This window comes from Furipterus horrens, unplaced genomic scaffold, assembly GCF_987537825.1.
Source record: "Furipterus horrens unplaced genomic scaffold, mFurHor1.1.pri manual_scaffold_2, whole genome shotgun sequence".
NCBI classification, from domain to species: domain Eukaryota; kingdom Metazoa; phylum Chordata; class Mammalia; order Chiroptera; family Furipteridae; genus Furipterus; species Furipterus horrens.
Window position 1 is genome coordinate 73,896,616 of NW_028327172.1, and position 17,962 is coordinate 73,914,577.

The 17,962-nt window shown below is 35.2% G+C and overlaps 1 protein-coding gene across 7 annotated transcripts in view; it reads left to right on the forward strand.

Annotated features, from left to right (window-relative positions):
• ELMOD1 (ELMO domain containing 1) overlaps positions 1-17,962 on the forward strand; it is a 45,891-nt gene that overhangs the window by 19,599 nt on the left and 8,330 nt on the right. For 6 of the 7 annotated variants that reach the window (XM_090265872.1, XM_090265876.1, XM_090265875.1 and 3 more), the window contains 5 exons: positions 4,088-4,221; positions 8,700-8,768; positions 9,519-9,542; positions 12,440-12,490; positions 13,792-13,925. In XM_090265872.1, the coding sequence (XP_090121998.1) occupies positions 4,088-4,221; positions 8,700-8,768; positions 9,519-9,542; positions 12,440-12,490; positions 13,792-13,925 (412 nt within the window). The remainder of the gene's footprint in view (positions 1-4,087; positions 4,222-8,699; positions 8,769-9,518; positions 9,543-12,439; positions 12,491-13,791; positions 13,926-17,962) is intronic. The other variant, XM_090265873.1, reaches the window with a different exon arrangement.

The following is a 17,962-nucleotide window of genomic DNA, read 5'->3' on the forward strand; positions in this document are numbered from 1 at the left end:
CCAGGCTCTGATTCACACAGTGAATTATAAGCCAGGACTGTCAACCACTGTGTTAGGCACATTGAGAAAGAGCATCTTTCCTACTCTTAGTGGTTTATAATCTAGTTAGAAAGATACTATCCATTTACAGAAATCACTAAATCTTACTATGGAGCTCCCCCAAATACCTTGCGAATGTTTTCCATGCCAACTGCCTTGTTCTAGGCATCATCTCCAACTTGGGCCACTAACGCTTCCTCCCTCCTGACTCCTTAAATACTGTTGGAGGGATTACCTAGTTACGTCATTCTCAAGGTTAAAAACTTCAGGTTCCCTCTGTCTATATAATAGAAAACCCATGCATCTTAGCACACATTTTGGACCCTTTCCAATTTATTTCTTTAGGCTATACTTCCTGCATTCCCATCATGTACAGCACATTTCAACCCTGCTCTGTCATTTACCCTGGCCCAGAACAGGCTGTGCCATCCCCTGTGCCCAGGTATTTGCTCATGCTGTTGCCTCTGTTATCCATTATTTTCACAGCAGAAGCTGCTCAATTTTTTTAAGTCCTTATTTATTGAATTTAGAAGTCTTTTCTATCCTCCCCAAGCAGACTTAGTAGGGGGGTCTCTATTCTCCTCTTCAGCTTATCTAAATCGCAAGTATGATAACAATAAAATCAGTAATAATAAAACATAATTGAGTGTTCGGTATGTGCCACTCATACCAGTAAATGTCACAATAGCCTTATGGTGAGATATTGGTATTACCCACATGTTCAGATGAGGAAAGTGAGGCTGGGTGGTTATGTGACTACCCTACACTACTGCACTACGTTTTGAGGGAGACACCATGTCTCTGAGTCTGGCCCATGGTTTGTCTTTAACTTTCTGGGCTTAGGGTTCTTCATCTTTAAAATGGCTAATAATACCCCTTGTTACCTACTTTATAAAATTGTTTAGAGCAAGGGTCAGCAAATTAAATTCTGTGAGCCAGCCTGGCTGGGTGCCTCAGTTGGTGTGTTGTCTCATGCACCAAAGGGTTGCAGGTTCAATCCCTATCAAGGCACATAACCTAGGTTACGGGTTCAATCTGTGGTCAGGGTGTGTACAGGAGGCAACCAATAGACATTTCTCTCTCTCATCAATGTTTCTCTCTCACTGTTTTTCTCCCACTCCCTCTACTTCTCTCTTTCCCTCTCTTTCCCTCTTCCCCCTCCCTCTCTCTCTCTCACAAAAATCAATCATTTATTTAACAAATAAAATAAAATACGGTCTGTGAGCCAAATCTGGCCAGCCTCCATTTTTGTAAATACAGTTTTGTTGGAACACATCCATTCATTCATGTATTGTCTATGGCCACTTTTGTACTACAACGGCAAAAGTAAGTAGTTGTAGAAATGATCTTACAACCAGCGAAGCATAAAGTATTTACTATCTGGCCCTTTACAAAGTTTGCTGACTCCTGGTTTAGGAGCTTTCATATATTGCTATAATGTTTAAGTGCTTTGATTTGTAAACATAGGAGACCATTATTAGTGCTCTACCTAAAGCATAAAAAATTTGGATTTCATGATCATTTAAACATAGGTTGGAATGAAACTGAATAATATCACTTTATATTCATGTAACACTATCCATGTAAGTTATTCAAATGGACATTTCTATTAAACATTTCTATTAAAAATTGATAATAAAGGAAAAGTTTTATGGGGATTCATGATTTAATAGAAAAAATATAATCCAGAATTAAAAGATGTTCTCCTAATGGGAAGAGATAGTCTCATGCAGACTTCAGTGAAAAGCTGCTTTTGAACGACTGAGTGGATGAATGGCCTTGCCCATTCTGTTCTGTGTCAGACCCGAGACAAGGCAGAAGCGTTCAAATAAGCTTTCAGTAAAGGCTCAGCGCAGAGAACAGAATTAAACAGAGCATGCTGCTCCCATATCTTGTCATCTGCCACAGGAATCACCCTTTTTAGCTCTGGTCTCCTGTACTTGGCAGGTGGCTTTGTAATAACTCTCTACTCCCATAGCAGTCTTAGATGGCTGTACTCCTCAGAGGCCCCGCCAGAAGCCCACCACCTAAGTTCAGATTTCCAGTTGGCTTCCAATGTGCAAAACACCTCACACTTCAGGGATACCTTGACTCTTACCCTTAGTTTTTTTCAGGGATGAGCCTATCGGAAGAGAATCCAGTAATTCAAGCATTCTTATAGGAATTACACAGCAGCACTTCGTATGAGTATTTTAGCATAATCAACTTCCATTTACCAAGAAAGTGACCCTTATTAAAGCAGTTAGGATTAAAAATTTAATAAAGGACACTCTTTTGCCATTAGTTTAGTCTGTCTTAATACATAAAATTTCTTTTAAAATCATTTTATTATTTAAACTTTTTACTCCCACAAAGTAAGTATTCCCCCAGTGAATGAGTTCTATAACTTACCTGTAGAAATAAAATACTTCCTTTTGCTCTTTTATTTCACTCACTTGATAAAACCAGATATATTTAAACTGTGTAGGGCTCTGAGTTTACTTCAAATTTTTATCCACATGAATGTGATGGGATTTACAATGTTTCCTTTTGTTTTTATTTATGTTTTTATTGTGGCAGTAACCAAATTATTTCCTAAAGGAATTTTTAAAAGGGACCTTTTCTCTCATTTTTGTAGTACTCTTTTGACGAACTCAGAAACATTTCCTGTTTTGATTAATGCAGAGCACTGGCAGAGTCTTACATGGATAATATAAAAAGAGATTTCTTATGCCCATGTTTCATATTTTGCTTTCAAGTATGACATAATTTACTTTCTTCCCTCTGAAATTTTTCTTTCACTCTTTAGATTGAATTTGCCAGTTGTACCACTAAGATAAAATATTGTATCATTTGAATAACATGGAATTTGGGATTATACCTAAAATAACTTTGATGAATTACAACTCTTTTTTGTTAGTATTTCCTGTCATTGAACATTGTTTTATACTGTGTCAGCTATGTGACAGTTCACTATAAAGTGTTTGTGTATTCCTGTTGTGCTTAAAGTTTAAAATCTATATAACATAGAAAAAGCAATTTAGACATTGAATTATGTCAAAATAGTAAGGAAATTTTACATGTATTTTTGTCTCTATAGTGAAAATATAAAATACTATTAACATACTTAAAGACAAATTTGCTTACATGCTCTTATCTATTGGAAATAACTAATAGAGCATTACATATTTTTACATATTTATACAGCTGTCATTGTCTCACTTTCTCTCTCAAGTAATGATATGTGTTAAATGTTTATTTCTATAGAAAAGTTAGGAAAATAGAACTAGTTTCTTAAGCAGTGAAGAACATGGTGCTTTGAATTTATATTTGTTCATTAATATAAAATTGATTATAATTGAAACATTTTAGGTAACTCTTAAAGATAATATATTTTAAGGTTATTCATTTACATCACCAATCCTCTTTTATTTAGCTATATGATGTTTACTCTCACCTCATTGTAGATGATTCCTAAGAAATAAAACTCAAGTCTGTCCATTTTTCTTTTTGTTAGTAATTCTGCTAAAAATTTTGCTGTAAAGTCAAATAAGCATTTTCTGAGAATTTGAATTATGCATGGCCTCAAAATTTTCCCTGTTCTCTCTTTTCCTTTACTCTTGTATATATTTTTGGAGGACCCATCTAATAGCTTTCGTAGGGGATAAATATCTGATTAGAAATTAAAACACTAAAATATAGAAGTACACAGTTCATTGCTTTCAGAGGGGTGATATAGTCACATGTCATGCAGCCTCTGGAAAATTCCACTGTATACTCATGAGAAGACAAGAATGAAAAAACAAATAATTTATTAGTTTTATTATGAAATAGTTTTTACTTCCCAGGCCTTCTAAAAAGGTCTTGGGGTCCCTCCAGGAGTGTTCAGACAATACTTTGAGAACTGCTGTTATGGATAATAGAAAGATGATCAAATCTTTACTTGTAATATGTTTGCATGTATTCAACTTTTGCAAAGCTCCTCCTAATGATGTCATTTACAAAATCTGAGGCAAAAGGATGCCTTATGTGTGCATATCAACAGGCTAATTTTCTTTTTTGTTTCCAGTTATGGAAATTCTTGAAGCCCAATACTCCACTGGAATCGCGGATTTCTAAGCAGTGGTGTGAAATTGGTTTCCAAGGTGATGATCCTAAAACAGATTTTCGAGGAATGGGACTTCTGGGACTGTACAATTTACAGTAAGTAAAATGAAGAATGGGTAAGTATTAAAGGTGATGCTCTGGTCTCCTTGTATTGAAATGACAAAATTGAGTTATTAGTTCCAAAAACCACTTCTAAGAAGACTCCAAGAAAACATTCAGGTCCTCTGAGACATAACTCAGGTTCAGAAAATTTAAAAAGCAACAATCATCTTACTTTTGTCTGGCAAACTTCATGGATTTTTTAAGCAAATCTCAAAGTTATTTATTTAATCTGTTATTATAAAATTTTTTAAGTATACAGTATTCCCTCACTATCACAGGTATTACGTTCTAGACCCCCTGCGATAGGTGAAAATTCATGAAGTAAGAACCTTACATTTATTTTAGTATTTATATATACTTAAGGCTTTATAAACCCTTCCCACACACTTATAAACTGTTCCAGTCCCTTATTAACCTTTCCCACTCCCTTATTAACCTTTTCCACACTTTTATAAACACCAGTTATGTTCTTAAACATATTCTACACTCTTAAACCTACGTAACTTTAACAACATATGTATAGAGTACCGCAAAATCCCATGATATAGCGAAAAATCCATGATAAATAATTAAATATAATATTTTTAAAAATCCCGTGATACAGTGAGGCCACGATAAGTGAACCACGACATAGAGAGGGACTACTGTATACAAAAAAAAAAAAAAAACAGAGAGATTATAAAGAAGTCCTCTTTTACTAATCACCCAGATTCAGTAATTATCAAGGTTTTGAAATACTTGCCATGTTTGTTTTGGGGAGGTAGAAGCATGTTAATGAAAACCTTATACTGTTTTTCATTTCACCCTTAAAGTGTAAAAAACATCAATATTACCTTACATTGACCCAAATGCCATCACACCTAACAAAATTAACAATATTCCTTGGTGTCCCCTGTATTCAGTCCACATTCAAATTACCAGTTCTCTCAAAATCTCTTTTTATATCTCGTTTGTTCTAATCCAATTTAAATGAGATCTCCCCGTTGTACTTAGTTATTATGTCTCTCAGACTTTTTTAATTCAAGCAGTTTCTCTCTCTCTGCCCCCTCTGCCCTGTCGTTGACTTGTTCAAGATTCCCAGTCAATTGTCCTGTAAAATGTCCCATGGACTAGTTGTATCTCTTTGCATTTATACCCATCCCTTGTGTCCTGAAAATAGTAAGTATTCAGAAAGACTTGAGTCAGGTTGACATGACAGTGAGAGGCCTGCCTTGTCCCCACTCCGATGCCTACGCTGAGATGGATCAGACGTATCACAGTCTGGTGGCTGCATCGTAAAGTTCCCATTAGCCCTTTATTTAATCATTTCTTCCTTCAATGGTCTTCACTGAACCAATTACTTAATTGTACAAAAACTGTTTTTCCAATTCTGTTATTCTTCCCATAGTTATTGGCTGGAATTCTGTAGAGATTCAGTTTTCTTTCTCAACCATAGTTATTTGGTTTCTCTAAAATATAAGCAGGACATATGTTCACTAAATAAGTTGCCATTTTTTTAAATGTTTTTTATTCATTATATTGTTACAACAGTTCCAATTTTCTCCCCTTTGCTCCCCTCCACCCAGCATCTCCCTCCCCCAGCATTCCCCCCCCAAGTCCATACCCCTGGTTCGTAAAAAATAACTATCCCCCTCCCTCTAAAATATTAAGACCCTTTGTAATCTTGTAAAGGACAATGGGCGAAGGTCTCAAGCTCCTCTAGCTGCTTCAAGCTGGACATGGTCATCGTCCTACCTACCCTTGGGTCCAGAAAACCCTAATAAGAGTGGGAGTGTGGAGGGGAGGGTGGCCTTCCCACATGGGGAAGGATCATGCAGACTCCAGGTCAGTTGGCTGTCTCCGGTCAATGGCGTGCTTGGTTTAACAGGCTGGCATCCTTGTTGTGTTCTGGGGGCAACAGATTTGGCGAAAAGGGTTAAAAGACATCATTCAATCCATAACTACTAGATGACAAATGGCAGGGATTAATTTTTCAATGTTCCGTATTAGGAGAAAGAGAAAAAAAAGGGGGGGGGCTTCTTTGTAGGAAGGTGTGCTAGGCACATCTCACCTGTCCAAAACCCTTTTCCCCATTATACTTAGTTTGGGCTGAGGGAAATAGTTTAGGTTTTCCCCCTCTCAGACCTCTGGCCTTTTCTGTCCAAGCCATTAGGATAGAAAAGAGAAACCAGTTTTAAAGTGAAGCCCACAGACCACCCCATTCTTCACCAACCCAGCCATTTAGTTCAGCCAAACCATTGAGTCTCAGGAGGCAGCGCTGCAGAGAGGATTAAGTGAGGCTTATGCATACGGACAATCACTCAGGTAATGCGATCATAGGCTTATGTCCTTTGAAAACAGAAAACACGTGTTAATTTATGTAACATAACCCACAAACAAGTCTCTAAATCTGTAAGACTGTCTTATTGGGAAGACATCCAGTTTCAAGGCACTTGACATTCTATTTGCCTGCAACTTGAATATCTTTGATGATATCACAGACATGGTTTAATTTTCAAGTGAAACCATATTTTAAATGAGAAGAAACTTTTAAGATGGTTAGTTGCCCTATTTTATACTCTACTACTGATCATTGTGATTTTCCTTGAATAATGATTTTTCTCCCTAAGGTTACCCTCCTTGTCTTTAAAGGGACTACATTAAGTCCATTTTTAATTTATCCTGTTCATTTGCATAAACATAACAAGAGCAGCAAATGATCACTTATGATCTTTAGTTCTGCTTTGCTGGAATATAAGTTGCCATTTTTTAGTATGAGGACTTGGTGCCCTAGTTCCAATGTTAGTGATCAAAAAAAATTTTTAGGCTTTATCTCTCTATGTTTTAAATATTATTTTTAATCCTGGTTTTTACATTTTATTGTGATTCAACTAATTTCACTCATTATTTTTTCATGCTTAAATTGAACCATTTGTGGTCATTATTTTTCAAGCTAAAGGAAATCCTTACAGGTTGGTTCTTGTATCCTTTGATACACCCTATTAGTGAGAATACAGATGTTACTTTTTAAAAGAAATTAAGCCTTACTCAGTCATTTTTTATGGCACCCCATTTTCCTCTTAGATCTTTGCTTTTATTTTAAATTTAAGAAGTTTTATAATTTTTCATTATTTTATGAAATGTTTTAAATACTACACTATTAGAGCCCTGGCCATGTAACTTGGTTGGACCATTGTCTTGTATACCCTAATGTTGCAAGTTCAATCCCTGGTCAGGGCATATACCTACATTTCAGGTTTGACCCCTGGTTTGTGTTCTTACGGGAGGCAACTGATTAATATTTCTCACTCTTCCCCACTTCTCTCTCTAAAATCAATAAACATACCTTTGGGTGAGGATTTAAATAAATATATATGTATATATATAAATACTACATTATTATGTAATGTAAATTAAAAGTATCAATAAATTTTGATGACAAATGTGGTATTACAAATTAATGGTTGAAAGACGGTTTTGAATAACTAGAGCTGGGACATTTAGCCTTCCATTTGGAAAAATAAAATTAAATCTCTACCTCACTTCTGTGACATAAACTATAAGAGAAAAATCAATAAATCAGTAAATTTCACATATTAAAATTGAAAACTTCCATAAGAGAGACTACCATAAATAAAGTTTCAAGACAAGCCAAGACTGATACTCATATAAATTATCAAGAATCCATATCCAGGACTATATTATTCTCTACAGGGTTATTTGTCTTTATTTGTGGACATTCTTAGATACACTGGACCAAGAAATTTGAACAGACAAGACATAAAAGAGGAAACCTAGGTGACCAACAGAAGTATGAAAAGAGACAGTTTCATTAATAATCATGGCCATGTGTATTAAATTTGCTGGCTTTGATTTAAAAAGTTCTGAAACAAAATTCAAGAGCTTATTTTATTGTTTATATTTATGCAGGAAATATATTCACATCAAATTAAATAACATGTTATAGTTTTATTTTCTAGGAAACTTCATTTCCCCCCTTTTCCCCAGAATAAAATTTTATTTATAACATCTGTAAGCTCTATATTTAAATGCCCCATGAATATTCTCCAAGAAAAATGTATTTGAAACACTCCTCTATCCTCTAGTCTCCTTTCTGTGCCCCTGGCTGTGACAGCCCCTCACCATGTTCCTTTACCCAGTCTTTTCTGCCTTCTGAAGGATCTCTTTCTGTACCCTCACTGATAACCCCTCTTAATAATGATATCTTTGGCTCTCTCGGGAATGGCAAAGTTTATAGTTAAATTTTCAAACTGCTAGAATCATTCCTAAATCTATATGAGTTTTACAACTACCCTGTTATACTGTCATTATATTTGGAAAATTCTATTAGGGAAAGCTGTTCTCTGGAGGTGCTGAAACACGTGATAATCTTATGCTAGTGTTCATCTCTGAATCCAGATGGCCACAAATTGGATTAAAATGGATGCATTCAACAGGTATGGAGCTACGATTTTCTTTCCCTCCAACTGCAGGTATTTTGCAGAAAGGGACACTACAGCAGCTCAGCAGGTCCTCTCTGACTCTCTTCATCCAAAATGCAGGTAATTGTTTAAAATAAAAGGTGGATTGGGCTTTGTGAATGAGGTAAAATTAACTTCATCTTCTACATGGATCTGCTGATGAGATTCTTAGGATTCAGCCTACCAGAAGTGAGGCCTATAGCTCTTCCAAACAAATCCTCTGACCAATTTGGAATAGGATGGTTAAAACTTTAAGTACTTATTTGCATTGGCTATACATGCAAGGATTATTAATTTAGCTAGCATGAGGTAGATTCCTTAATTACTATAAAGTTATGTCTTGTAAATACTATGTATTTTAAAGTATATTCGCACATTTACACATTATGCTATATGGTTGCCTTAGGGTTCTCTGTACAGATTTTTTTGTTGATATTAAATGGAAATCAAAAGACTGAAACACGTTGTTCTTTGTGACCTAAACTTATATAACCTGCAAAAACAAAATAAAACAGGTACTTAAGGGACTGAGGATATAAAATGAAACTGTTAGTATGAGATATGTATTTAAAGGGACTGATAACATTACTGGTGTCCAGGAAGATTGAGGAGGTGGGCGTAGAAGGAGACAGTAGAGTCTGGAAGAAAATGTTTGGAGACAAGGGAGCATGGTGGGAGAATAGAGGAGAGGATGAAAGTCATGAAGTCAGGGGCTCACTGAAAAAGTCTGGAGTTGCTGAGGCTTTTTTAAAAATAAAATTCTAGATTCTAAATAATTTGCATTTTCATTTACTTAAAAAAAATTTTTTTTCTTTAACTCATTACCTGAAGGGATATCACTAAAGAGGAAATAAGGTATTTTTTTTCTTTGTTTTGTGTTTGTTGCTTTTATTTTCTTTTAAAATATGTACAGGCAATAATTTTTAAAGAAATATATATTCATGAAAATTTTTCCAAAAGCAAACATTTCCTATCTTTTGATTTAATATAGTTTATTATATTTGGACCCTGTTTTAGGGAGAAAAAAAAACCAGATTAGATCAACCTGATAGAAAAAGTCAAAAGCCTTTTCTACAAGCATGGCTCTAACTTGTTGGAAAAGCATTTGAACACTTCATCTAAAAGCTAACCATATCTCCACACATGCTCTAACCCCAGAGAGGGACATTTTATTTGGAAACAATAGCACAGAGCAAATATGCTATTCTATTACTGTATATCTTATTTCATTACACATAGTAGTTATATATGCTTTAGCCATTCTTATTATAGGGAGTTCTGCTATTTTGTATCACTTTTTTCTCCTCAGCATGGCAAATTTCTTGTTAGTGTTCATGTTTTCTAAATAAGTCCTAAGTTTTATTATACCATTCTCAAAATTCAGAAGCAGATTGACTGGGTTCTCCCTCCTACCTTAATATTATATTTATTCTAGCTTCTATTGACTAAGGTTTATTTAATTATACTATACTTCTCAAATTTATATTTATAATCTTTCATAAGATTTTATTATTATATTTATCTTTTATTTACTTTAGGAAAACACTAAAACCATTTAGCTCTTTCTTGATATATTGCATGGTTAAAATCAAGCTATTTTAATTTTTTAACTAGGTTTTCTGAATTGCATGTTTCTGTAATGCAGAGACTCTGAACTCCCTCTAATTAAAACTGACTGTGCGGTCTGTGTGCACCATCAGGAGGCATTTCCTGGAGGAGCATCAGCCAGAGACCTGACTCCTCCATGGTCCCTGGGAAGAAACAATAAGCTTAAAGTATTTTTTGATTAAGCATTGGAAAGGGATTAATTTTGTCTATCAGCCATTCTCAGAGAAAGGCTTTATAGTTTTATCTCCTGTGTTAGCCATCAGAGAGGAAGTATTTGATGGTTTGTGTGATTACTCCTATTTAAGAAGAGACTAGTATTTGCATGTGTGTGTGCATGCACACAAGCCATGTAGATAAAACTACCATGCTTTGTCCCTCAAGCTACAATAAAATTGACTAGATGGAGTTCAAATACTGATCACTTCAAATTGTTGGTAAATGTCACTGAATACAAATCAGAATGTTTTTTAAATGTTACTGTCCTTCACTAACATCTGAAAGAAGTATATATTGACCGATTGTGATACAAACACAGGTTCCGTCAGGCCCTGAATAGTTCAGGTGTTCAATAGGAAGAAGCCCATATATACTAAGGAAAACTCTTTCCTATCTGTCCTTCAGAAAGCATTATACATTATTGCTCTTTCGAATATCTATCCAATTGAGTCCTGAAGTAATTTGAGAGATAAAAATAGGCTCAAGTTTAAAAGGAGAATTTTGACTATTAGGTTGTTTGTTTGCTTTTGTATGTGTGTGTTTTCCTGAAGAGAATATTTCATTCTTTTGGGGCCAGGATATTATATAGGTGATCAAATAAGTGGAGTTCATTTGGTCTTTTCTTATCCTTTCAATGCAAATAGAGATTTAACAAATATGGAGAAATTTTCTATTTACAAAGCTTTGTTGAAGAAAAAATAGGTGTTTATAAATTCATTTATATAGTTTCTTAAATTTCACACACAACTCATTTTAATTTGAATATGAGTTTTTTAAAGTAAAAATCTCCTGATGCCTCTTTGTCTGGTTGGTTTGTTGGTTGGCAGTCACACTTTAAAAAGAGGTGGCATGTTTTAACATGAGTTAAAGACAGTTACTTTGATTTATAGGTAGTCATTTACAGAGTAGAAAGTACACAAGTTAAGTATAAGCTTTGCATTGTTTTTTTGTGGTCTTGTGCTGTATTACATGTTTGTCTTTTAATATAGTGTTTGCAGTATACTATAGAAAATTCTCTCCTACTTGGATGGAAGCTAAAAGTTCATAATAACTCTGGTTTTAAACTTTTTTTTAGTTCAAATGATAACCACATTTTTTAGTGTGGTTACACTGAATAAAGGTCCCATTAGCCAAACAAAGAATGGAGCATGGTTTGTGCCTGATATTAGCACTACAGAGGGGGATGTGAATTGGGGGGTGAGCAAGTACACGCAATAATAAAATGCAAGGCAGTATTTTCAGAGTATTTCTGTGATACAACCCTTTTTCTAAAGAGTCTTATTCAGAAGCTCAAATTATAAAATGGAATGAAAGTGGAACTGCTGTGATTTACCTGTCCTAGCTTAACTAGAGGAAATGCCATAGCACTTGTTGAAACAGAATTTTTTAATCCTATGTAGTATTCCTCCCTCCCTCCCTTCCTTCTTCTTTTCCTTCTTTTGTTTCTTCCTTTTCTTCACTAACTCAATTATCTATTTATTAATAAATATATATTTGTCATCTACTCTGCACCAGACATCACAAACAAGGCTGAGTAAGATAAATGGCATGTGATAAAACCCAACGTGGGGAATCGAGAGTGAGGTAGCACCTAGTTAGAAGAGAGAGATACCAGAAGTTTCATGAAAGCAATGTTGTTTGATAATTAATGATAGTATAAAAGAATATCTTAATATTTGGCCTTTAGGACTGCCTCCCACAGCTAAACTAAAATGAATAGGGAATAAGTAGCATGGCTTTAAATAATTCCAATTCTGAGCTCCATATAAATTGCATTGCAGCTTTTTAATTAATAACATTTTCATTGGTTTGTGTTTGATAAGTGAGTTACAAACATCTCTGCATCTACTCAACAGTTTTAACATGAACATTAAAAGAGAACAAGTGCCAATTAGAGATTAAACCTTATTTATTTGTTCTTCATTCAGCAAATTCAGCAAAGGAGAATGGGAGCAGAAAAGGATGGACAAAGCAATTGGGTGAGTGTGGGATTTCATAATAAAGATTGTTGGTCTGAACCAGAACAAAAATGTCCCAAGAGCACTGTGAAAGGTGACAAGGATGAAAATCTACTTGTCCTGATGAAAATATATAATGCAATTAAATTTTTAAAAGGACCCATTTATGTTTATGGATGTATTTGTATTTTTATGATTATATAATATTACTTTGGCTGTCACCAACTGCAAGGTTTAGAAAGTTATAACTGTATGGAAATCATTTTCAAAAATCGTCATTTAGAATTGTATTTGGTAGTTTTCTTTTAAAGATTTCTATCAAGTATCAGGCTTAACAAGTTTTTTAATAATGTCCATTTCACCTAAAAGTATTTTGAACAGAGAACTCCTTTTTTTAAATGTACTAGATATATGTTACCAGACAGGATTTAAGAACTGTTTCATTTTATTTTTGATAGATATATAGAAAAGGAACTAGAAGATAGACCCTGATCATTAAGATACTTATTTCTATTTTTCCTCATTTTAAAAGTAATATATGATTTATGCCCTGACCAGTGTGACTCAGTTGGGTGGGCGTTGTCCTGCAAAGCAAAAGGTCATCAGTTGATTCCTAGTCAGGGCACATGCCTGGGTTGTTGGAGAACATACAAGAAGCAACCAATCAATGTTTCTCTCTCACATCAATGTTTGTCCCCCTCTCTTTCTCCTTCCCTTGCCCCCTCTAAGAATAAATAAATAAAATCTAAAAGTAATAGATGATTTATTATAGATAATTTAGAAAATATAGGAAAGTAAACCAAAAAATCACCCCTTGTTACTCTAACATACTCATATTAATATTTTGTGGCATTTCATTCTAGCTTTCTGTGCATATTTGTATATATATATAATAAAACTTGATTTGTTCAATTCATAATGTGCTATGTTCTGCTTAAATAGCCTTTAGAAATATAGTTTTATTGGCTAAATATGTTACATGGAATTACCATAATTTATTTCACCAACCACATTTTTTAGGATATTAGAATAGTTCCTATGTCTTTGCCATTATATATAGTACTGTAATGTATATCCTTGCATATAAGCTAGTCAGTTTTTTTTTCTCTCATATATTTGGAAATGGAATTACCAGGTCAAAATATGAACCCTCAACTCTCTTTCTGGTAAATTACAAAATTCTGGGTTTCAATAAGATGGAGAGGGAAGGGAACCCTGCCACTCTAATAATTTAGTAATCATTTAAGAATCAGATTATTATATTTTTAAATCTTATTTCCCATATGTGACACAAAATTGGTTTTGTGGTTTACACCTTACAGGTACTCCTTTGCAATCGTGGGCATCAATATAACTGATATGGCATATAACCTACTGGTGAGCGGATCTCTAAAAACTCATTTCTATAACATCGCCCCAGAAGCTCCAACATTGTCTCACTTCCAACAAACATTCTGTAAGTGTCCTGTTGCTTAATTATCAATGTAGTTTTTTATAGAACACTCTAGACAAGGGTTGAAGCTGAAATATCTTTGTGATTTAGCTGCTTTGGAGACTTTGAATTTGCTCTTAGAATTTTGATTTTTTTGTTGTTGTTTTTCTCATTTGAAAACCTATACTTATAGTTTCAAGCATTGTAGATTTATCATCTTTCCCAGCCCTTGAATGATATCTACTTCTGGTCTGACTTAAAGACATTATGGGTGTCTCCCTCCCTTTGATCTAGCATAGCACAGCACTTAAAGAGTGCAGACTTGGAAGACAACTTGATTTGACTCCCAGGTCAATGTTTACTAACCTCTCTAGGCCTTATTATCTCATTTATAAAATGAGTCTTTTCCTTACAGAACTGCTATGAAGATGAAATGAGATGATGAATAAAATGTTTTTATTAGCTAGCCCCATAGTTAGTGCTCAGTTAATATTAGAAAGAGGAGGTATTGATTTAGTGGATGATATTCATCTAGGTCTTACCAATAAAATTGTCCAGCCATATCACTCTATAGTCATGCTCAGAGTCACCAAGCCCAACCTATGTGCTCAGAGCTTCCCAATCAGCTTTTAATCCAACTAGCTTTTTATTCAGTCAAAAATATTTACAGGCAGCCAAGGATTATCAGATGTCTGACTGTGGTGGTTAAACACATATCCTCAAATTCTTTGACACTTCTCCCACTAAGAAGTAAAGTTTATTTGTCCCTCTCACCCTTTGAATCTGGGATGACTGGTTGGTTGACCAATAGAGTACAGCAGAATTGACACTGTATGACTACTGAGACTAGGTCGGAAAAGGCTTTTGCCTGGTTCTGTGGGACTGAGCTGCCTTTGGGGGCAGGAATCACTATGTAAGGGATCTGATTCCTCCTATTGTGAGGAAGTCCAGGACCCATGGAGCAGCCATATGTAGGTGATCTCACTGACAGCATCAGATGAGGTCCCAACTGGTATCCAGAATCTTCCATCAGACATGTGAGTAAATATGTCTCAAAATAGTTCCTGCCACCTGCTGTTAAGTCACCCCAACCTTCGGGTCTTCCCAGTTGAGACTCCAAACATTGTGGAACCATCCCTCTGATACTCTCTGAATTCCTAACCCACTGAATTCGTGAGTATATTAAATGGTTTTTTTAAACCACTGGATTTTGAGATAATTTCTTAAGCAGCACTTGATAACATGAACAATAATAAAAGCCTCAAGCATGAAAAATAGTGCAAAACATCTTAAGCAGCACTTGATAACAAGAACAGTAATGAAAGCCTCAAGCATGAAAAATAGTGCAAAACAAGCAGGAAAAAAAGCCACTAGAAGGAAATAGAAACTATAGAGAGAGAAGAAAACATCAAAAATCCATGTCACTAATATTCCCAAAGAGATAAGAAATTGCAACTATGAAACAAGAACAAGGTGCTATAGAAAGAACACACCGAGAACAAAAGAATACACTTAGAAATTAAAAATCACATAACAGAAATGAAATCATCAGAAAGGATTAGAAAATAAAGCTTGAAACTCTCCCAGAATGTAATAGAACAGTATAGATGAAAAATAAAGGTTGAGAAATTAAAGGACCATTCTAGGAAGTCTTATAACTGAGTGATAGGAGTGCCAGAAAAAGAACAGTGAAACTAAAGGGAAGGAATCAAATAAATCAAAGAAAATTTTTCAGAAATAAAGGATGAGTTTTTATATTTAAACTAATAAGCACTAGCATAATAAATTAAAAGAGTATCACACCAAGATCAATATCATTGTAAAATTTTATGACACTGAAAAGAGATGAATCTAAAAATCTCCAAAGCTATTACATAAAGAAACAGCAACATTGTATTCTAGAGGACAGTAAAATACATAATTTAAGAGACTATTTTTTAAAACCTAAGGGAATATGATTTCCAATTTAAAATTCTATACCCAATCTAACTTACCAATTAAGTATAGGAGTATAATGAAGACATATTTTTAATGCAAAATCTTAAACATTTTACTTTGTAACTTTATCAGGAAGGTCCTAAAATATGTTTCCACAAAATAAAAGTGTAATCCTAAAAGAAATTAATTAGGTCCAGAAAGCATAAAATCTGTCATAGAAGAGAAATGGAGAGAATCTTCAGGATGAAGGTGAAGGGAAATCTCAAGATAATATCTATGCAATACTCTGAGAATATTACCCTGGCTGGTTTGGCTCAGTGGATTGAGCGTCGGCCTGCGAGCTAAGTGTCGCTGGTTCGATCTTCCAGTCAGGGTACATCAGAGAAGGAAAACTCTGACTCCAAAAAACCTCCGCTGCCTTGCGGCATACCTCTTCAAGGGAAAGGCTAAGGGAGTAAACCCCGACAGAAAATCCGGAGCCGGAGTCCCTAAGGCGGTTTGACGTTGTAGTCAACACCGGCAACTCCTGCGGCGCACCTGAAGCCAAGCTGTATTGACTCCGTCTTTCCCTTGGACCCTTCAGCTGCGAAGAGAGGGGGGGTCTGCTGCATGGGCAACAGCAGACCCTCCATATCACCCTGCCCAGGCTCTGTAGCTTCAGCTTCACTGGAGAGGACACTCCAGCGTCATCGCAAGATGTTGATTCAACACGGGAGGAGACAGATACCGTGTCACTCCCGAGTCGGACTGCACAGCCATTCTCGGCGGTGCAGATAGACTCTTAAGAAGCTACACCATCGTCTCTCGAGACGGACGGCTGCCGATAACTCTGAGAATAATAAATCCAGATCTTAGGAGGTCAGAAGTCTCTAGGAGAGACTCTGAAGAATATGAAATTGATGACTATCTACCAAGTTTAAACACATTGAGAGGATGCTGACATACTTACAGGATAGTTTAGGATTAAATTAAGTAAATGGAAACTAAGCAAATAAGCAAAGAGGGCAGTTATTAATACTAGGTAAGAAAATTGTTAGAAAATATGTGGTAATGTGGTTGGAATAGCTAAAAAGGAGCTAAATCTTCATCTTCTATAAAGGAAAGTGAAAAAAAATCAAGCAGCAGAAAGTATGTGGCCCTGGCTGGTGAGGCTCAGTGGAATAAGCACTGCCCTGTGAACTGAAAGGTCATCAGTTTGAGTCCCTGTCATGGCACATGCATGGGTTGCGGGCCACATCCCCAGTAGGGGTGCATTGATGTATAGATGTTTCTCTCCTTCTTTTTCTCCTTCCTTCCCCCTCTCTCTAAAAATAAATAATAAATAAATAAACAGGAATAAAAATGAATGAAAAAATATCTTTAAGTATGTTACTTAGAGCTATGGAGGTGAAAAATCAAACAAATCAGTTGAAAGAGTTGAAACATTGCTTTAGGAAAGATAGAATTGGGGCATGATGAGGTGCAGGTATTTTGTTTGTTTTTTGTCCAAGATTTGTTAAACCATGTGCATGTGTATCTTAAATAAAAGTACAAAACAAATTTTAAAATATATACACTTTATGACATTTTAATGGAAAATGGAAGTCCCTCGCATATGTGATTACTGTTCCTACTCTGACAACTAGATGGTGATACTTACTCTTGTAACAACTCTGACCATTTCCTATAAATATTATTGAATTTCACTACAGATCAGGTTCTGACTATGGAAGACAGACATGTAAACAAATAAAACATAGTTGAAAGAATTTTGTGATTAAGGAAGTAAAGATATTGTTTATAATTTTTTTTAATTTTTTAAGTATATTTTATTGATTATGTTCTTACAGTTGTCCCAATTTTTTATTTCCTTTGCTTCCCTCCACTCAGTACACCCCTTCCCTCCAGCAGTCCCACCCAACTTAGTTTATGTCCATGGGTCATGCATATAATTTCTTCAGCTTCACCCTTTCCAATATTATTCTTAACTTCCCCTGTCTATTTTGTACCAACCAATTATGCTTCTTATTCCCTGCACCATTTCCCCTTTTGCCCCTTCCCCCTCCCAGCTGATAACCCTCCAAATGATCCCCATACCTATGATTCTGTTCCTATTCTGGTTTGTTTAGTTGGATTTTGTTTTT